Source organism: Phaethon aethereus, assembly GCF_964289735.1.
Source record: "Phaethon aethereus genome assembly, chromosome: 2".
In the NCBI taxonomy this organism is placed as follows: Eukaryota; Metazoa; Chordata; class Aves; order Phaethontiformes; family Phaethontidae; genus Phaethon; species Phaethon aethereus.
Genome location: NC_138582.1, coordinates 12,803,779 through 12,826,193, shown reverse-complemented (window position 1 = coordinate 12,826,193; position 22,415 = coordinate 12,803,779). Strand labels below are relative to the sequence as shown.

The 22,415-nt window shown below is 38.1% G+C and overlaps 1 protein-coding gene across 1 annotated transcript in view; it reads left to right on the top strand.

Annotated features, from left to right (window-relative positions):
* Positions 1 to 22,415, top strand: part of NSMCE2 (NSE2 (MMS21) homolog, SMC5-SMC6 complex SUMO ligase) — a gene marked incomplete at its 5' end in the record, with an annotated part of 131,072 nt that overhangs the window by 59,225 nt on the left and 49,432 nt on the right. Inside the window, one exon of the mRNA XM_082015425.1 lies at positions 1,699 to 1,852. Coding sequence (XP_081871551.1) covers positions 1,699 to 1,852 — 154 coding nt within the window. The remainder of the gene's footprint in view (positions 1 to 1,698; positions 1,853 to 22,415) is intronic.

The window sequence follows — 22,415 nt, the reverse complement described above, 5'->3', positions numbered from 1 at the left end:
ATGGTTGGACTTGATGATCTTAAAGGTCTTTTCCAACCTTAATTATTCCATAAGTCTGTGATTTGAGTGTGTATGATTGCCCCGGGCAGAGGATGGTCTGTTTTCCGTTGCTCCTTTTGTGAAGTTGCATAGGATAAGGACTGTATGCTACTGCTTCGCCTTATGCAGCAGTGTGAGCATCTGTGATGACATGCTGTTGGTCTTTCGTAGTCACTGTGCTCCCTTGGTACCAAGGTATTCCCAAGTCTTCCCCATTCACAGCTGGATGTTGTAGTAGGTGATCTTTTATCTCCAGGTGCCTTTGAAAACTGCATGCTATCACCTGGCCATGCATGGGTTTTTTCTTATTTTTCTTCTTGCCACAACTCATGTCTGCCTAAAGTAAATGTGCCAAACTGGCTTTACTCTTGGAAGAAATAATAGTTCTATGGATTGCTTTGCTTTGATTAAAAGGAAAGTTTTCTTGGCTATGTAGCTTTTTATGTATCTGCAAAGTCTTTATTTTATATGAACATTTGTTATTTCTTTGGTTCCTGAAATAAAATGTATTCTGCAGGATTTCCAAGGTCTCTGTAAACTCTGGAACCTGTAAACAATTTGATGCAGTGGACGATTTTTTTCTCAGTAGACTCTTTTCGTGTCTTCCACAGTGAATAGTACCGTGGTCTGGCGAGGTGCAGTAGGGGAAGAGTGGCTCAGCAGAAATGGTGCTTACCTCCTTTTTTTTCAGATTGGCATGTTTTGCCATATGTTTGGGATAGAAATAGCCTTTGTCTGGTTCAGAAAATGTTTAGCATTAAGGATTTGACAGATGTTCACCTTCTTTCAGAGTTTGTGCTGTTGCTGATCATCATTGCATAGCACAGTCCCCATCACCTGTAAGGTAGTTATTATGAAGACTTGTCAAAGGTACAGTTCCCTGGAATTTAATGTTGGCTTGAGAAACAGAAGGGAAAACTCTAATTATTGGTTTTTGGAGGTTCCCAAAGTGCTTTTTGCATTCTTGGAATATCTTGATATTGCCTATGTGATGACTTCCCTTTTATTTCTAGTCATTTATTCTTCAAATCCTTCCAGATGCAATTACCGTAAGCAAGTGCTTTTCAAGAAACTGTTTTTGCCTGCCTGTAGAGCATAATGCTTCTGTTCACACAGCACAAATAAATTGTGGTGGTTTCCTTTTGGGTTAGCTATCTGTACTGCTTTTGCTAGTGTTATCACACTAATCATGCATGTAGGTTATAAGCTTCTCTAAAGTTGATTAAAAAATGGTGAGAGAGGGGAGGTTTTTAGAAAACTCCTAAAAAAGTTATTTCTGTTTTTCAGTCATTTTCTCACTTTTTGGACAGAGTCATATTCTTTGGTTTCATTCATGTTCAGTATTACGCTGGCTGTTAACATGCTGACCTTTACTACTCACGGAAGTAAATTTGACTGGAAGGTTCATTTTTCCCTGTTGTTAGTGTGAGAAACACCCTGTAGACAGGAACTGAGTTAAATGACACTGAGAAGTTAATCTCTACATTTCATAGTTACTTTTGCTGAAATAAATAATTACCTGGAGGTTTTGGTTTCAGAGCAGGAAACCTAGCTGTAGTCAAAAGAAACTGAGATTATGTTCATGAATTTTTGCTGGATGTCTTGCTTTGTATTAAAATGTGTCATAATGAATAACATGCTATTTCTGATTCCTTACAGATAAAACGAGAAAAACCAGAGAATATACCAGATTTAAAATATTTAGTAAAAGAAAAATTTACTACACTGGAGAGCAAGAACAGTGACTCAGATTTGCAAAGGAATGAAAAATATATATATTTTAAGGATCAACTTAAAGAGATGAGAAAACAATGTAAGTCTTATTTAAAAAAAAAAAATTCTTTGAATGCTAAATAGTAAGATGTGACTTAACTGCCCTAAAATATAGAACTGCCAGTTATTGCTCAAACTAAGGTGAGTGTTCTTACTTAAAAACTTATTTAAATTTACAACTGTGTAGAAAAAAGCCAGTGTAATTACCTTGGTAGTTTTATTTAGACTCCTACAGTTCCTGCCTTGTTTGAATACAAATATTATGAAAATGTTGTTTCACATCTTTTTTTTGTAAGGTGGGCTTTTTCATTTGAAGACTTTTTCATTTTTTTTCTTAATTGATAGGATCTTCTAAAAGGATTAGGTAAGCTGTTTTCATTTGTCACTTAAACAAATTGTTCCTGTTTCACAATGTAGGACGTGTTGCAACTCTAAGACGACCTTTGCTTTAATCGTAGAACTGTATTGTTGGAAAATGCTTACTATGTGTATTCTCAGTTTTACAGCTTCTATGCACGCACCATGTATCACTGCAACTGATTAGAATGTTTTTTTTAATTCATGTGATTTATCAAGTGTAAAAAATTTGAACTTATTTGTGCTTGAATTACCAGAAAAGTTGGAGAGTCAAGAGGTCTAATATTTGTGCAACACCACAAAATTGTATGCTTTTATTACCCTGCACATATAGCAGCCATTAAAATATCACTCTCATTACTGTTGCCGGGAAAGTTCATGGGCCCTAACACTGTTTGTGCAGTTCTTCCCCAATCACGTTTATGTTTTGAAATCATATTATTCTGCTTGCTGTCCCTTGACCCCTGTACCTATTCCCTCCCACCTTACATTTTGATTTCAACATAAACTGGTATCTCAGGAACTTCAGGAGTCATAGATTAATGATTTATACCATTGGAAAATGATATTCTGGATACTCTCCTGTAGCTCTCCTTGAGTTTTTTTTTTTGGAGCCCTATCCAAAACCCATTGAAACTAGCGGAAAGAATTTTCCCACTGACTTCGCTGGACTTTGGCTTACTTCCCTATAGAGATTTATGAAGTGTGAGGACATGCTTGACAAGGTGAATTTTAGATCTGATATCTCAAGACTCCCTAGGATTAGAGCTTGAGGTCTTAATATAGTTGTTTCCCATCTTTATGGTTTTTAAGGTTCTATATGAGTATTAGCACTGATCTCTGAGTTTACTAGGCTCTTGGCACTACTCTAAGAATGAAAATACCAAGTTGTAGACCACAAAACAGTGTAATTTTCACTCCCTACATAACTATAAAATTATTACTGCCCCACCATTATGTTGTAATTCCTAATTTCCAGGTGTTTGTAACTGGGAAGATAAAATCTTGATAACTGACTTTGGATTACTTTCCACCCTGTAATTGCCTGAGGAAGGGGTGTATGCCCTAGTAATACATTCAGCTCAGGCTACGGGACTGAGTTCTAACTGGCAAATCTGTTGAAAAACACCCAAATTAAGTAAGAACAGTAAGCTTAATTCTTAAAAAAAAACCCCCAAAATTAAAAACCAACGACCAAACAAAAAAAAACCCCAAGAACATCATTCTGCTACTACTGTCTGCAATGCAGTTTTGTCTTATTAGCCACTTGGACTTTTGTTTTGGTTGTGCATAGAGGTCAGGCTGTACCAAAACCAAAATGCATGATTGTGTTGGGTGGACTGCTGTGTTCAGTGCGTGGACTGTTGATCAGTTGGGTCAGCTTGGGTTTTATAGGATTCATAATGTTTTTGATGGGGTAAATCTATCACATTTGCTCCTATTGCAGCATTTAATGCAATTTAAAAGGTCGAATGGAAAATCGTGAGTTAGCTTTCACAGTCTTGGATGCAATATAATGATTGTGTATTCAAATAAACAGTCTGAGGTGACAAATGTCACCTCAGGTCTGCAGATAGGAAAGAGCTGGAAAATTCAAAATAAAATGTTTCAAAGCAAGCACAATTCTGCTGCCTTAAACATGCATCAATGTTGTCTATTATGTCTAAATAATCTGTTGAACCATCGTAAAGTCACTTTCCTACTTTACTTTCCTCTTCAAAAGGCTCTTTTACCAGGAAGGCTCCAAGAAATTCTTGAGTAATAATGAGTGACTGAAGATCAGTGGTGTCTATTCATATTCACATTTGTAAATTTGCTCTATCTATATGCTACAGTGACCTGGAGCTAGTAAAACTGTTCAGTTTCTCTATTTGTTGTAGTTACGTGATCTTCTTGCTGTTACTCTTATCCCCCCCTCTCTTCTTTTGTGTGTTTTTCTCACTCATAGCTAGCCTTTAAAAAGACACCCTGAATTGAATATCACAAATTTATTCACAAGCGTAAAAATGACAGATACCCACATTCTTATAGGATCAGGGCCTCTGGTCTTAACATCTTTGTGAGAGGCTAAACTGACATGTGTACTCCATCTGGTACTCCATCTTAGTGGGCTTGATGGTTGGACTTGATGATCGTAAAGGTCTTTTCCAATCTTAATGATTCCGTGATTCTAATTCTGTGTTACAAAAAGCCTCTTCTCATTGTTGGGCTCTACGTAGTAAATTACTATGCTGAGATGTATAATTGAGCACTGTCAATGTTATCTGAAATACCACATATGCCACACAGAAGGTAGTGTTACTGTAGAGAAAGAGTGGGCTCAGGAATTTCTGGGTTGCAATATGAGCTGAAATGAAGATTGATGAAATCTGTAGAAGACATCCACTAGTTTCAATAAACTGGTGATTTACCTTATAGCACACCGTGTGTACATGTTGCTTTATTTTTCTTTTATAAAGAGAATATTAAGGTCACTCTGTTAAGTATACAGCATCCATGCTTAAGTCATCTACGTATTCTTTAGCTTCTCCTGTATAAGTTGTCATTTCAAAAGCATGAGTCCTACAATACAGGTCCCATAATACAGCATATTACAACGTGTCTGCAAATTTTGGGATACACTTTAAAACTACTTGATGTGAGTTACATAATATCAATAACTTCATCAACAGCTAGCTGGTTAATGTCTTGTCTTCTACTGTCAGTTTTGCCAGGTTTGGACATAACTTAGTGCATAACTCCTGGCCTGTTTCAAGCACACATATACAGCACAGTTCCAATTTTTAGCTCTTTCCCGGTATTTGGTTTTATTGCTAAATCAGATAAAATACCAGAACTCCAGCCAAATTTTCTCAGAGGAGCTTTCCCCAAGTTTTCTTTTGCCCCAGCCTTTTCTATCTCAAAGGAGCAGATGGGGTAGATGCTAAAATTATTTGCCTTCCATGATGAGTTACATTAATCATTACATCTCTTTTATGCAGAGTTTGGCATTTGTGTTCTAGAATAGCTGAACAAGAAAGCGTTATATTCTCACGTTGCCTTGCTACTTTAGAAATTAAACAGGATATGAAGGAGAAGAACTTTGACACAAGTTTTTAGGTATGGTGCAGAGTGTGAAGCAGTTAAATATAACCTTGTTTTAACAGAAAATTAAGAAAGCTAGTATGTTTTCTCTCTTGATACTTACTGCCACAGGGATGAAAGGGAGCTGCATGGTTGTTCCCTGGCAGGTGACACGCAGTGCGGTAGGTAGCTCTAATACTCGGGGAGGAGAAAGGCATTGTATCACCTTCAGATTGTCCTCTTCTCTACGCAGGTCTTTAGGAAGGAAACCACCTTGGCTTTGAACTTTAGCAGCAGCTAAGGTGCAGAAATGAAATTGGGAAAGTGCATCTCTGTGGCAGCAAGGATGATATCGTGCCTCAGCGCAGTTTCTGTTCTGCTCATCTTTCAGTTTGCAGTCATTTTCCCTCAATCTGTGAGCCTTTATTATGCAGCTACTTTAGCTGGAATTTATGCAAAATCTCCACCTCCGATGATATGTGTCAAAACACTGTCAGACAGGCTTTATGTGAACGGCAAGTGATTTTTCTGAAGTCTGCTTTCAGAACTATCTATCTTATGTTCCTAAATTCTCACTTCTTATTTTTAATGGAAAACATTTTCATTTTTCTACTCAAACCTGCTTAGAATGTAGTCAGTAGAAAAGAAGGGTGATTAATTTTTAAAAAATGTTTTTAAACCATTTCTTATACCCCAAAATTACTACATTATCTTTTCCAAACAATTGAGCACTTGAAAGGATGCTCACTGAATCTGGTAATATCAGAAAATTCTAAATAATTGCATGTGTGGTCTGTAAGGAAAAAATTTTTGTGGCCTTAACCCTACATGGCTGATGCTCTCCTTACACATAAGGGTCCTGGATCTGCAGAATGCTTAGTGATCTTTTGATTAAGTGAAATGCTTAAGCAAATTGCTGAAATTAAATTGCATGTGTAGATCCTTTGAAATGAGTGAGATTGCTGGCATGTTTCACTTCCTTATTGGAGTGTAACCACAGTACAGAACCTTGCAGGACTGAGCCCATAGGAACTAAGTCATGATTACTGCAGGAACTGTAACTTTGCATTTTGTATCTTCCGTAAATGTAAAATCCCACCTTCTGTTTAAAGTCGTATTACCAAGTCTTTTTATTTCATGCCAGTATATATATATCAAAGGCATCTTCTGGCACAGAGTATGAGAATTTTGCTTTGCAAAATGAAAGAGCTGTCTTTAATCTCTGTGCATCAGTTTAAGTTTCTGATACGCTCTGAAAAGAGCTAATCAGAAGGTATAATCTCTACTCCTGTGACCCTAGCTGCCACTGCTGTATTTGCTGAAGGTTATTTAGTTTCACATTTGGTGCACAAAGGATGACAGGTTTCATAGCCCTTTTATAGCAGCTGATAACACGCACTTTGGAATCCTTGATAACTGCGGTCTGTACGAATGCCCAACAGATGCATGCTTCAGTAGTCATTTTGTAGAAAGTCCTACGATTTGAGTGAATGACATTATTGCTGGTTATGCCAAACAATTTAAGGAGTGAATTTGGCAAATGTAGGAAAGATAATATTTTTTTGATAGGCGACAAATAATTATGAGGTGCAGTAGTAGTTTAGGCAACTATTTGTGATAGGAAACCAGTCATTGTAATGTAGTTTGGAAAGGAGCAACACTGTAGTTGTAAAGCTCTTCCTTGCCCCCTCCACTGAAGGAGGTTTTGAAAGGAAAAAGTATGTATCATCATTTAACATTTTGCTAGGACAGATTCATCATCGTTATCAATAAGCAAATATTTTGAAAGGAAAAACTTTTAAGTTTGGTATTTAATGTTCAAGTAGACACCATTATGCCCTGTTGATACATTTATTTTAAGCCATGCATATGCTGAGAAACAATGATGAAAAAAATGGTTATTTTAGATGCAGTTTGGGATAGAAAAAATGACACTGTGAAAGGAATTCTCTTTAAATTCGTAAAACAGTCTATCTGGAAATTCCAGGAAGGACTAAAGTCTTTGATTTGCTTTTAGTAGGATAAGAAAACAAGCTGCAACAAGACACTGTGTAGTATAATGCTTGACAAGTTTCATCCAATTAATCCTCACAACATTACACTGAGGTAGGCGAGTTAATTTTATTCCTCACCATATAACAGAGGTGAAACTTGAGTAAATAGTTGAAGTTACTTGTGTGGAGTCACATAACTCATTTGCAGATCTAGGTTTCTCTTCAATTGTACACAACTTCTTAGTTGGTCTATTTTCATCTTATACTTAGCTGTGTTGGCAGAGGATCAGCTGAAAAATAATATTAGTGTATTTTTTCTCTGTATTTTTAACATAACATAACAATTTTAAATCCCTTTACTGACCAATTATGGGAAAACAACTTCAGCACAAAAGTTGACAATTCTAACTGCAAGTGGGATTAGTGTTATGACAGTTCAGTGGTGTGTGTGGGATATGCACTTTTCATTTATGTAAAATTCCTTCTAGACAGTCCTTTGACTAGTAAAGAAATGAAAGGTGATCTAGCAGTTAGGAAGGTCACTTGGAGTTTAGGAGAGCTCTCTTTAGTTCTTTGCTTTGTTATAGTCTTCTTGTATAAGAGCAAGTCATTTTGGTTCAGAACAGATCACTGGGACTTAGGTGCCTAAAATCTTTGTGGGTCTGAACCTTACACCTATGTCTGAAATTCATCTATATGTATATTGTGTTTGTGGGTGTGCAAAGAGAAACTAGTGAACGTGGACTGGCTCATACACCCTATGGAGCAAAGCAGCCATGTCCACTCTGCACTGCAAAACACTCAATTGCCCTGCTTCTCTTGTTGCGTGAAAACATCATTATTTTTTGTGATTTTTTCAGTTCAAAGAGCTGGAAATAACAACATAACTGTGTTTTAGTCTGACAGAGTAATGTTTTCATGGCATGATGTTGAGGGAGCAAATTGCAGCCCCTGAGGAGTGACATGAATATGTTTAGAGGCATTTGTGTGAATGAGATCTGACTTTTGGGTAGGGATGAAGGACAACCCTTGAGAGAAACTTGGCATGGTTTTGTCCTTTTTGGACTGTCCTGTCAGGATATTTTCTGGAAGGAACTAGTTGGCTTGCTCAGAAGTGAGCTACCCCACTTGTAGTTTTGAAGGATTAGGAGATCAGGGCCTGGGAATGAAATGGAATGAGCTAACATGAGGATGATTATGTCTGACATACAAACCCTCTATTTCACAGAGTTACTGGAAACAGAAAGAAGCTAGAGAAACAAACTAGGTAAATGGGATGCTCAAATACTACAGCAATGGGAGCTATACAGTACCTAAGATGAATATCCAAGTTGCAAAATTACCATCACAGCCAGTGTACTTGCTAGTTTGCAAAAAAGGACCAACTCTAGAATGAATAAAACCATCAGAACTTTTCTTTTGCAATCTGGGGCAATTTTTCCAGGTCAAAAATTAGCTATATTGGTAGGATAACGGACAGAAGCTTGCGTTAACAATAATTCTGTTAGTGGACTAATGAAGAACATCAATTGCCAGTGGATCTGGTGAAGGTTTTGTTGATGAAATGATTGCCTTTCTAATGTGATTGATCAAAATAAGAAGTTTCTTCCTTTGGCATTTACAGCTCTGATGTGGAATTCGTAGTCAAAATGAAAGAGGAATCAAACCACTCCCTCAAACAGCCCTTCTCCATTGTGAGTAACCTGGAGTGCAGGAGACCTGGGTTTCAGTCTCAGCGATTTAAGATCAGAACCTGACTGACTCTGGGCCTACTCGGTGATTGACCTGTAGCTCTGGAATCAATCTCTCTCTTTCTCTCTTTCAATGTGTATTTAACTATATATAAAAATGGGAACAACTGCAGAAGGAAATACTGAGAGACACTGACCCTTTAGCCCTATGGTACAGGCACAGGGAGGTGTGTAAATCAGAAAAGAGCATCAGGTGTGGGTCTCTGCTGTTGTAAATATCTGCCCTTCCAATCAGTGAATATGTGAGGGTAAACTCTTTTTATGTCCTTCTGTGTCACTCATCTGATCTGTACATGTGTTTTTAAAAGATCTAAATTTTATTCCATTGCAAAAGTCTTTGCAAGGTGTAATTCTTGCTTTTATATCAGCCTGGCTTTCAGATCAGCACTGAGTATATAAAATCCAGAAAGGAAATGGAGTGTTGCATAGAAATATTTTTTTATTATTATTATACACTTAGGAATAATACTTTGGGTAATTTATTGTTACTGTCATGAGATAATTCTCTCTTAAGTGAGCACATTGACAGCTACCAGCATGGCATTTTTACTGTTCGTAAGAACATATAGGCCAGGAAGAGAGCTTCTAGATGCTGATTCCGTTCCCTTGATGTTGCTGTCAATCACATTACCTAATAAAATGCCGTCTTAAAATACATTAATTTTTTCCCCCTTTACTTCTCTTGCAAGAGTGATGAAAAACCTCAGAACCTTGCTCAGATGGTGAGACATTTTCAGGCAAAGCAAGTCTATGACCAGCACTGCATCCTGGCGTATATAGATTTTCTGTTTCGGTGGTGTTTAGTTCAATTCAGTCAGTTCCTGTATTTCTTGACTCTATGGTAATTCATTTGTGCAACACAGAACTGTATAAAATCTCATGTCTTGTGACCATATTTGAACTCATCAGAAATGTTTTATAAATTTCAGAGGAGTAAGAAGTGTAGAGATAGATGCTACAGCTTGCCTGTGTCTGAAATTCTGAAAACTTCAATAGATGGATTATACCCTATGGAAAATTTGCTTTCTAGTAATAAAACATGACTAATTTCGCTAACAGTTTTCATTCACTTCTTTTATTGTGTAAATAATGCATACTATTTTTCTTGTAAAAGTCTGAGCAGTGAAAATGCAAGGACTGCCTCTGCCAGCTCAGGACAATTTTACCTGCCATTATATCTTTTGCAAGCTATTTGGACAGATCTAAAAGATAGAGGATGGAGAAATTCCATTCTTGTGCCATGAGCTTACAGCTTAAACTTCAAGTGTGATCAAAGGACAACAGGTGAAGAACAGTCCAAGGAAAAGAAAGCAAAGAAAGAGGAAAGGGAGAACGTCTCAGTCTTACAGTTTTTCAGTTGAGGTATTCTCATTGTGAAGTTAGGATATTGAGGAGGAAGGAGGAAAATAAAGCTCAGTGGAGCTTCAAATTTAGGGAACTTTGGTTTATTTACTCAATTTTTCTGTTACTTGAGTGTTCATCTTACTCCTGGAGGGACAGTAGTTTGTTTTTTTACCCTTCCTATATGTTCATTTTAATCATTTGTATGTGGGACTTTGTGCCACCAGTATGCGCAGGGATCAAAGGAAGTACTACTTCAAGTAGAACTCTACTCCAAGTAATGCAATTGGAGTGAGTGCCAGCACAAAAAGCATTTGAGGAAGAACAGGGAAGTAGATCTGAGGTAATGCTGACTAAATAATAATTCGTCGGTGCATATCACACTGCATGGTAATTTCAGAGGCCTCCAGTTCAGAGAAAGGAAAACACTTGGTGTTTCTATGGTTCCTGAAACTATTTGCCATGTAGCTCTTTGGTGTGTCTTTCAGAAGAGCTGCAGGTTGAGCTAGAACTTGGTTTAGTAAGCGTCAGTATAGCTTTTGAAATCAATGGAATTTCCTTGATTTATACCTGCAACATACAGTAACATGCAAGCTAGTAACGTGCAGCAAGGTTAATAAACATCCTCTAATTCCTTATCAGAAGTTCACGTGCATTGGCTCCTTACCATAATTTTTTATATCCATATTGTTTCATTTCCCTCTCAAAAACCATAGGCACCGGTAACCTCACAGTAAAGCATGATTTCTTTCCAACTTGAATTTTATGCCGTTAAATGTACTGAAGATCTTCTTCACACTACCCCAAACCTTTTAAATAAATTGAGCTGAAATGGAGGAAGAAAGCTAGAGAAGCACTAAAGGACTGCAAAACCCAGCTTTTAGGTTTGTGGACCTCAGACAGGATGCCAGGGTCCAGAGTTAAGTACCTTGGTTCCCACAAGGAGAGTTAGGGCACATCCGCATGAACAACTTTGTTCAGTGATTAATCTATTCTGTCAGCCTAGCGTGCTTTACATCTGTACGTCAATCACAGTATTGCGTAAGATGAGTAAAAATGTGCCAACTATAAAGTAATGCAAAGGGAATGAATCGGGCCTTTTACTGTGATATTGAGAACACATGCTTATATTGTGTCCTGGAGAGGAAATGGACCATGGCTGTGATCTGTGGATTTAGGAGTTTCAGGCGCTCAAACGATTTCTGATGTTATCAGGGAGGTGAAGTGGTAATTGTGTGTACTGTCTCTTAGGGGTAACCTAAGATCTGTTGCTTTCACAAAGTCAAAGAAGTCAAACACCTTCAGTGGCATTTACACTTACTCTAAAACAGGCTTGGAGCATTCAGATGTTCTGTCACAACTGAGGAGTGGTTTAAGTTGTCATCTTTCAGCTGTTATTAGCTCTCATTTGAGACATGACATATGACTTTACAAGTGTGGATACGTGTATCGTGTCTTATCATCTCAAATATGGATGTAGATTTGTTGTGTTACCAGACTTGCTGTGAATGATCTCAGGATTAAAGGCAAGTTGCTTAACAGGTGTTCCAGCAGGCCCCAAAAATACCTCATGAGGGAGAGAAGCAGTTAGTGGAGTGTTGGTGAGACTGCTTATGTTTTATATCATTGCATTGTGTCTACAGCAATTGCCCAGGAAGTGATGCAAATAAATTCACAAAGAAGCATATAAGAAAAATCCCTTATGGGGAAGATGTCACCTTTGGCTCCTCCCTGGATCCTCCAGATGCCCCCGATCACATTACTGGAGGCTGGACAAGAAGACCAGGAAAACATTGCTGTAGGCTTTCCCTGCCTCGTGCCCTCTATAGAGATTTGCTATTATCCATCATCAGAGTAAGACTGCTGGATGGGATGGACCTTATGTCTGTCATCATACAGTTGCTCATAGGCTTTTAAGCGAGCCCTCGGCTGTAGGCCAGTCTGTAGAGGGCACTCGTCAGCCCTTCAGTTGAAGCAAAATCTGCACTGTGTGCAACTGGAAAAGGAAGGGGGCTAGGGAGGATGCGAAGAGCGTGCATGACTGTGTACTCCGGTAGTTAACTCACTCAGCAAGGAGTGGGAAACTGGGTTGTCTACATCTCCATCACCGCTTTCTCTTCTTCCGCTTGGATGGAGCTGTGCCTACTTTCAAGAGCCAAAGAGGTCACAGGACAAACAAAGTATTCCTTGTTGCTCAGACTGGGGCAGCTTCTGGGCAAGTACGGAAGTCAGAACTTCAGATCCCTGGAGAAGCTGTGAGGGCTTACCAGAGTTGGATGCCTTCAGGGTTAGGAGGCCACTGAACAGGATTTTTCATCACTTTGGACTTCAATGTCTATAGTTTGCTTCAGTTCTTTGGATCTGGCCCAGACTTAAGTATTCTCCCTCCCTATTTGTAAGTTTATGGGTCAATCCAAGACTTACTGAAATCAAAAGAAGTATTTCCAGGAAGGCTGTTCATCAGGATCTATCTATAAACTTCCAGTATAAACTGAGTGACTAGTTTATAATCAGATAGAAAAACGGGAAAAAAAGCCCCGCTTATTGCAGTGTGGAAGAAGACTTCATGCAGAAAAGCTGAAGTGTTATCTTTGAGGGGAAAAAATGTAAAAGCTTCCTGATTACTTTATCAGCCTCTACAGTAAAAGTAGTAATTACTGCAATTTAAAACTAATGAATAAATCACTGTATTAAAATGTGAACAAAAAAGTTTAACAAGCAATCATATGTAATCATGTGGCAGTTCTGTTATTAGTGTGGGCAAAGTAAGATATTCACTTAACCTTTGCTGCAGCATCCATTGCTTTGGGGGTTTTTTGTGTTTTTTTACCCCTACAACCCAGATTAAATTCTCCCTTCCTATTCTCCATCATGTTTTGTTATGCCATGTCAGATGTGTACATAGTTGGGCTCCTATTCCTCAATTTCACAAATATCTGCTTACCTAAGAAAACACATCTGTGCAGATGGCTCCTTTGAAATTGTCCCTGCCTATGGGTTTTGTCGCATCACATCTGTGTCATGGACAGATATTTTCTGTCGACTTCTCTCATTTTACCCAACTGCTCCCCAGCCTGAATCAGCATCCTTCCTCATTTTTCTGCAGCTGCTTTCCCTCTTCACATGACGCCACAACCTCCTTCCTCCCTTCAGTGCTCCTCTTTGGCTTTCCTCCCTGCCGGCTCCTCCTTAGAAGTGTCACAGAACATGTTGCCATGATTGATGTACTTAGTTTCATTAGTGAGGCCTTCATGTCAGTCTTGTTTGTCCTGAAAAAATGTCTGTAACTTCATTATCTTGGTAAACTGTTTGGTTCATTGACGCTGGCTTTTGACTGCACGGTTACTGATACGCCGGTATGCTTCCAGCTCGGTTCTGTAACACAGCACAAGCCATAATTTAGAGGAAAGTAGTGGCTATTGACCACTAACAGTACGGTTGGTGGTGTGCTAGGTATACCTTTACATCTTTGTTAGAGTCGGAAAATCTGGTAGCTGAGTCATGAAACCCAATTAGCAAAATTCAGTTGTTAATGAAAGAAGAACATTTCCATATTCTTCATTTGGCTTAATTCCTGTGCCTAATGGCTGTGTATATACCATAAACATTGTGAGGGAGCAACCATGGAAACACTTGTTTTCTTGCATTGCTAAATTTACTCTGGGTTGAATATTAACACAGCGCCTGGCATTACTTTAAAAGCAAAAATAGCTAAAGCGTGACTCATAGTGAGTCATTTACTGCTAGTCCTGCTATATTGCCTAGAGCTTGACATTGAACAAGTTGGCAGCCTGCATTGCTACATTTTTTTCTAGGAACTTTGAACACATTTCATTCTTGTGAATTCTCTTGTGCAACAATATTAAACACAACAATGTGTTTATTTTGCTTCCAAAGTCGAATGAATCAGAAAATGGTGAAACAAAGAGTATTTTTCTTGGAGATTCTGGAAAAATTATTCTGAGAATTATTTTTTAGTTGCAATAACAAAATGATTGCATGGATGTTAAAAGTTAATTACATTTTATCCAGATTATGTAAGATATACTTAAAGATTTTAAAATATCTCTTTTTTTTTTTTTCCCCAATTTATTGGTATTTTCAGCAAAGGATGGGATGAGAAAGCTAAGCCTGTAGGTTGAGAACGTTTTCTCTTTGCTTGGCAAAGGTTTTATGATGGAAAGGCACCCAACTCTTAAGGGGCAGACAAAACGAGGCAACTGTATTCCTATTGGCCTCTGTATTTCAAAGGCACACCCTAAATATGGTGCTTGGTATCTGACAGCGAGTAGCTTGCTGTCTGACTGTGGGAATGCCTATAAAAGATCAGCTGATTTCAGTCAGATGGGAAGGGGTAATGAGAGAGGGCTGAAACCAAAAGCAACTTGCTGAGGCAACCATGTGATGATATCCTGAAATACACTGGTAGGGCTGAATATCACTCTTCAGTATGCTAAAATTTTGGTTCCAGCTAAATGTATTTTCTAACTAAAAGCCACTTCTTAGAACAGTACATAACTAAATCCTTTAATTTTTTCCATAATTTTTTCTACTTAAAAAAATAGTACTACGATAATTGAAGAAAAATCTCGTGCTATCAGCATCCAACCTTCTGCATGTGCTTAAAGGAGGTACCATAAATCAAATCAAAATACTAGTAATAAGTAAGTTCAAAATATCTACGAAAGTACCCACATACCTGGGTACAGTTAAAAAACTTGCTGTGTATCTCTTCCTTTAACTACAGATGATGGAAATAGAGACTGTACAGTACATTCATCTGCGCGTTTAATAACATGCTGTTGCAGGATCTTTATAAGCTAAAGCATTTTCTCTATCTAATCTGTTAGAACACCAGCTTCAAAAATTTCTCTTGAAGTGGTTTCCCTATTAAAAAATCTCGTTATGATGACTCAAGAGAGAAATAAGAAAGATTAATTAAGCTTAACAGTGGCATCCTATGCATTGTCCTGATGTGCACTATTCTACACTATTTCAACACAGATTTGTGAATAAAGGTACAGGCAGAGAATTCTTCTGTTTAAAACTTAAAATTGCTCAGTAAACTTAACTAAAAGAAGGCTGAAGTAATTTTTCTTTAAGTTTTCCTGACTAACAATCACACTAAGAACTGATACCATGTTATTTTCCTAAACCTAGAATACAAAAATGATTGTGTTGTATCAAACAATGTAAAGTGAGACAGGGTATTCTTTTTTTTTCCGGTGTTACATCTTTGACAGTGACCCCCAAATCACTATTATTAAAATGGTTTCAGTAGTTACTCATGGTGTATGCTCTTTAGCAATCTCCTCATAGCTACTGAATAGGCTGTACCTCAGCCACACCTCCAGACATGCTATGTAGAATATAGACATGAGAATTTATGTTAGGAGTGAGACTGTGCCGTTTAAAAGACAGCTCTGTGTAGGAGGTTTTTCTGCTCTGTGGATCATCAGAAAGATTGGAGCTGCCTAAGGCATGATATCTCTTGGACATCTCTATACATGTCGTGTAAGTGATGCCTCTATTGAGCTATAGCAAATTATTCCCTCACATACGCATGTGTTTCTGTGTACACATTCACACATCTTGACACAGAGTATGGACACAGGGCAGTGATGTGGAGTCTTTCTCTTTAGGACATACGAGAAGACCGTGTGCTGAGCTCTAGATGAAGCTCACAGGAGCACTGTCTAGCACTGTCTAACACCGATAGTCTAGCGCTGAATGTGAGCTTCATTAAAAAGTATTAACTGTTTTCCATAAATACATAAAAAAATACTCTGTTGAACTGAAACCGACATCCTGTTACATGTGCATCCTAAAATGACAGATGAAAACTCTCAGTTCTCAAATCACTTTCTGTTCCGATTATGAATCCAAGATGATTTTCTTTAATGTTTTCATATTTTAGAATAAACAGAACACATTATGCAAAGCTGTAAATCATGCACAGTGCTGAAAGAATTCGTATCCCCCTAACCACTACAAGCTGTGAGGATGTCCATCTTGTTGCTTTCTTCTCATGGGTCTGGAAGTGTGTTTGAGGTACAGTATAGGAACCAATATGTCTGTGAGCTGTCAATAGAAGTGTGACAGGAATTTTGGATTAGCAGATTGTGTTCTGTGGATGTATTCAGTTTCAGCACTGCTTTCAAGAGCAGAATGGAGGCTTTTTTTCCCAACCTTCAAATTGATTTTATCAGGTACATCTAACCTGAGGAACTCTTTCATATATAACGGATGGGGTGCTTAGGAGATAATTCCTTATTCCCCATGAGTTATGAGTAATATGGTTATCACTAAGCAAATTTGCCATTAAATGTAGTACCTGCATAGCATGAGCTACAGATGGCCAGAAAAAAATGTTCTTTGTCTGTTGCACTGTTTTTTATGTGACTGTGCCCTTACAAAACCAACCTTACTGACTAAGGTTGTCCTGTGAGCCTTTAAACTTAAAAATAGCCCTTTTTGCTGCAGTTTGTCTGAGACTGATTCACAAACATAGTCATACAAGATCCAGTGGCATCATTGGACTGGCTGTTAATCACTGTCACCTTTTGAGAAGAAGAGATTGAATGTTAAATTGCTCATTTCTAAACAGCTGCTGAATTCTTTTCTTTTTCAAAAGCGATTAGTCCAGCAGATTTCGTTGCTTCTGTTTTTTCCACACTTAAAATCTATGGCAAGCCTTTTATACTTGTGGTGGCAGGTGTTTTTGTGAAGTAACAGTGGACAAATTTGCTCTGAGATTAATTGCAGACCAGAAACTGCAAACAGATGTTTGCAATTGAAAAGATCTTCCGAATCCTGAGAGTCCTTAGTCTTGGGGGAGTCAAGTCACTGAAGAAGATGGGAGTGAAGAGACATGCTTTTCACTAAGCCAGTTAGAAACTCCTACCTTAAGGCATAACTAGCTTGTGTATTTCAGATCAACAATCCCAGTTGAGAAATTTAAGATACTGGAAGTTAACTTTCTTCATCAACACTGCACATTACAGAGTTAATTTTCTAAATCCACGTTTAGGAATCTAAACCTGGAGCCATATTTTTAGTTTATATATAAACTTGAAGTCTCTCTTTAGCTGCCTGATTGAGAAATTTGATTATCATCTTTATTATGTTGCCCTCTGTATATCGGGGAAAGTCTGCAGCTCAGGATGAGTGTCTACAAACATGTGCAGACATATTGAGTTCCTCTGCCTGCGTTGTCTCTACATCTAGCCGGTTCAGTGCCATGCAAATGTGGCTATACAAATTCTGAATCAGCACTAGCCTCCATCAGTTCACCCAAGGGAATGGGTGAAGGAGCTCTGTTTACACCTACCTATGTAGATGTGCCCTCAGATTCTCCAAAATTCCAGAGAATGAAGATTGTAATTAGAATTATGTGCTCATACTTCTGCTTATATAGATGTCTCTACATGTGGGTTAATTTGCTTTTACTGCTTGTTCCTCCTGAGCAGAGGTCAAGCCTCTGCTTGAGACAACAGCATGATTAATATTACACTGGATATCTAGCACAGCATCGTTATTGTGTTTTTTCAAGCAGGTAAAAATAGGTAGCAAGAACTGAGAAGCTTTTAATAGGCCGTGAACCTGTTGCCAGACCTTCTCTTTAAAGAGGAACACACAAAAAAAAGGAAACGTTCTGTATGGAGGATGCGTGAATCTTATTCCAAAATTGCTTTAATAGAGTTGTTTGAAGAAAAAGATCATGTTTGCAGTTCAGGTATTGTTTTAGACCTTAGTAAAATACTACAGAGTGTGAATCAGTCGATGGTTATCTGTGATGAGCAGGTAAACAAAAGATTTATTTCCCAATGGGTTTTTCATATGATGGTGACAAACGCCATTGCACAACAATGGTCACATTCCAAAGCTGCAACCAGGTTCTGGAGGGCTTAATTTCACAACTGCTTACTGTGTCCTATTGCAATACAGTGACCTTTCAATAAAGGAGGGAGGTTGCTGGTTTGTTTTTTTGTTTTTTAACTTAAAAACTGAATGAGGATATAGTGCAGTGCCCTACTTCTACATAGCAAATTTTGTCCTTGACATTTTTAAACTATATCTTCTAGTAAAGTCTTCAGAAGCTTTTGTGTTTCCTACCTTTTAATTAATCTTATAATGTGTAGATCTACTTAAGATTTGCATTTACACTGGCAATACTGTTAACTGTAAAAAAAAGTAATTTCTGATATTGAGAGACTGACATTAAAAGTATGTTTTCCTGGTGTAGCTACTTATGTATCAACCTTCTGACATATCAACACAACACAACAAATTATTTATTGTTTAGTTTACATGTGGGGTTTTTTTTCAAGGTGAACTCATTAAGCCCTGATTTCTAAAAATTATTTGGCTGAAAAAATAGTTACAAAGCAAAAATAAAATCGTGTTAACATGATATGATATAAGAAGGATATAAAAAATAATCTAAATATTGTTTAGTTCTTGGCTGTTACAATTTATTTTGTGCTCATGACATTCCCTACATAGTGACTTATTTGGGAGTTTTAATTTTAATAACATGAAGCATTCTGCTACAAGTACACTCTTACTTCATAATGTGAAAAAGTCATGTAATCTTCAAAAAAACTTCAGTGAAAAATTACTCTGAAGCTGATAAATGAGGACAGTATCCAACAACCTGAGATAGCAAGCTGGAAAGGCCAGCCCTGCAATGAAAAATATTTTACTGTTGGTCCTGGGAAGGAAAGGTAGAGAGAAGTCCAACAGACACTAGCCTGGGAAAAGAGCAGCTACTTAGATAGTTTCTTACAACAGTTGGGTCTTCGATCATCTGTGTCTGTGGTGTGTGAGCATCACATTTAGACCTGAGCAGGCATTAAGTGAATACTATGTAGAGTCTGAAACTTGAGTAAATGCCTATTCAAGATAACTGAATAGTAATTATTAAGGCCATTCTCAGCTACAGACTTGCCCGTCATCCACATCACTTATGTCGGGCGTGTGCTTAGGTGCAAACTTAGGTCTGACTCTGGGAGATGCTCTCAATGAGGAGAGCTTGAGGCTGCCAACCTGACCCCAAGCTGTCAATCATGTGGTTTGATCTGATCAGGTGCAAATAGATTTGAACACCTAACAACCGCAACTCACCAGCAGATCACATAACCGCTGGTGTTTGTAATCATAATTTGGATGCTTTGAGCCTGAGCTACAGCTGTGCCGGCAGTGATGACACCTAGAGCCATGACACCTAGAATACTTTGCTTTCAAAGAGCTGTTTACTTTACAGTATAGACAGAGGCCAGGAATTACCCCTGAAATCCAGTGAGCATTAAATTGAATATATAACAGTAGTTGAAAGTGGTCTGTATCGTTAGTACCAATAGATGTCTTCAGAAGAATCCATAGCTGTAATGAGATTCCTAGCAGAACGAAAAGGTCACTTCCATAGCGAAAGGCTCCCCCCCCATCCCGATTTCCACACCAGGAGGAAGCTTTCTGTGGTGCCAGCGAGTCTGAAAGCAGTGTAAGCAATTAGCAAGAAAGAGCTTGAAAATTCCATTGCAAGAAGCAGGACTGCTCAGGAGTGGAGACGCTTGGGATTTTTCAGCCTGATTAGCTCCACTGACAGAGAGGTGATGTATGCTAATTACAGCTCCTTAACCTCCTTAGAAGCAGTTGCATAAAAGCACACAACATCTTCATGTTGAAACGTAAGGCACTACAGCATTCCCTGGCTTCTCTGTGTTGGTATTCTCAGACCATCTGTACAATCCATTGACCTGCCAGGATGATGCATAGAAAGGTGTGTCTGTGAGCCAACCTGTCAGTGGTTGCGGGTACAGGAATGGGAAAGTTTCTCATTAGGACGTGTGGCTGAGTAATCTAACCCTGATGCTATCTCTTCGGGTCGGTCAGCCTTTGAGAGTGGATTATGAAAACTGCTGTGCAGTATTTAGCCAATGCTCTGTAATGCAGGTCTGATCCAAGTATAGAAAAGATATAAAAATAGAAAAGTTTTTTATGTAGAATGTTGTTTCAGGTTTACCAAGTGATACTTTCTACTCTGGTGTGTTTTCGTGCTGTCTTCATTATAACAAGAAATAATGGCATTTGATCTACACCAGGCAATGTAATGAATTCTGATTGTTCAGTATTACTTGGAGGGGGAAGGAGACATGAACATGATATTTAAATTAACTCTTTGTAAATACAAAAGGCTCGTCATAGATAATTATTGTCACTTTTTTTTCCAGGAGTTATAATGAAGGATGTTTTTCAACTATTTTTCAACACATTTTTCCAGGTGGCTCATGGAACTGTGTTTAAGCCTTAAAATAGAAAAGCAGTCTTTAGGCAAAAACTTATTTTAAGATACTGTCTTTAAAATAAACAACCAAAGACTTGAACAAAAGATCTAATTTGAAATAATGCATTCTGTTCTGCTCTTTTTCTAGGCAGTTCTCTTTAAATTGATGGTAGTGTTGTAACACCAAAACATAATTCCTGTATAGAAATTAAATCATAAACAATAATTAAGTAATAATGGATGTTTCATATATGTAGCACTAGAGTTTTATCTGGAAAACCTTGCATATTGCACAGACTAAGTCTTATGAGACACTACAGGAAATATGTGCCACAGCAAGCACTTCACACCATCATAACATATGCCTAGATCTTATGCAGGTCATCAGCATTGAGTCAAATGTCATCTTTACTCTATAGTGAACTTTTTCCAAAAGTTCCATACACATTTGGTTTAACATTTTGTTTCAACGTTATTTCAGGAGAAGATGAATGTTTAAGTGAAACCTGATGACTGTAAACATGGCAAAGAGGTGTTAGTGCACTTTTTTTTTTTTTTTTGAGAAATTGCATCTTCTAACTGGTTAGGCATTGCGTGTGAGGATCCTTTTGTAACCATTGACATTGACAATGTCATTTCCCCAGAGCCTGTTGTAACCATTGACATTGACAGTCTTTTTACTTCTCAGTTAGCTTTTCTTCAAGAGCTGAACTGCTCTTTGACTGCTCTTTCTCCAAAATCTATTAAAAGTACAGTATTCTGCTGGGGTTTGAGAGTAAATATACCATTGGCTTGCTGTTCCTGGATGATGTATATGAATTTTATGTTCAGAAACAAGTATATATATTTTAAGTGCATATCAAAGGAAATACCAACGTACTTGAAGTGCTGTTAGAAACGCATATATCGAGTTTGAACATACTATCAACTAATTCAAAGTCTGTCCAGAAACACTGAAGAATGCAAGATACATGATCTAGGCCTGTACCCATGGCCGCTGTGGGACTTGATCCAGCTCCATTATTCTTAAAATTTGTGTTTGTGGTCTTTCATAGTTATCAGTGTGGTCAATTTAAGCAGGAATCTTCCCCTTTTATTAATGTTTTTAAGATACCATGTGTATGTTTCGTGCTATGTATACATTCACTTCTGTAACTGTGCCTGCTACCTACTCCAGCCAAATGGCGTGCCAGCCATGGGGGGTTCATTGATTTGAGTCCTGTCTCACACTCCTTCCTTGCAGCTCCTGTATCTCACCTCTTTGCTCTACAACCCTGCAGTCTTTGCTTTTCTGGTCAATGGCTGATGGATGTGTTCTGAAGTTTTGCTGTCACAGTGGCAATGCCATCTAGCCAGATCCCATGCTTGAGAAGATCTTCCTAGAAGGTCCTTTCCTTGCAAAAAAGCCAAGCACCAGAGCCTTCTCCAGATGTTCCACCTGGTTTTGTCCTCACTGAGAATCTAGATATCCACTGCTCTTGTGGCGTATCACCAGGTACATGGAGGGTCATGCATCAGTGTTGAGTTACATTAAGAAATCTCTAATGACAAGTCGCATAACCTTGTTCTTAAATCCTGCCTGCTGTTGAAGTAAGAACCAAAGCGCATCCAGAGGTGCGCTCCGGATGATTTCTGATCATTCAGTTGATAATCCAGCAAGGCTTTTTAACTCTTTTGTATGAAGCTTACAGTAAAAGCTGTTTACTGTGCAGTCCAGCTTGTGTAATAGTAAATAAATCCCAGCACGAGGCACATGTGCTAGCATAGTTCCTTTTATTTCTCAAGGCCTTAGACATCCTTGCCAGTGCTTCA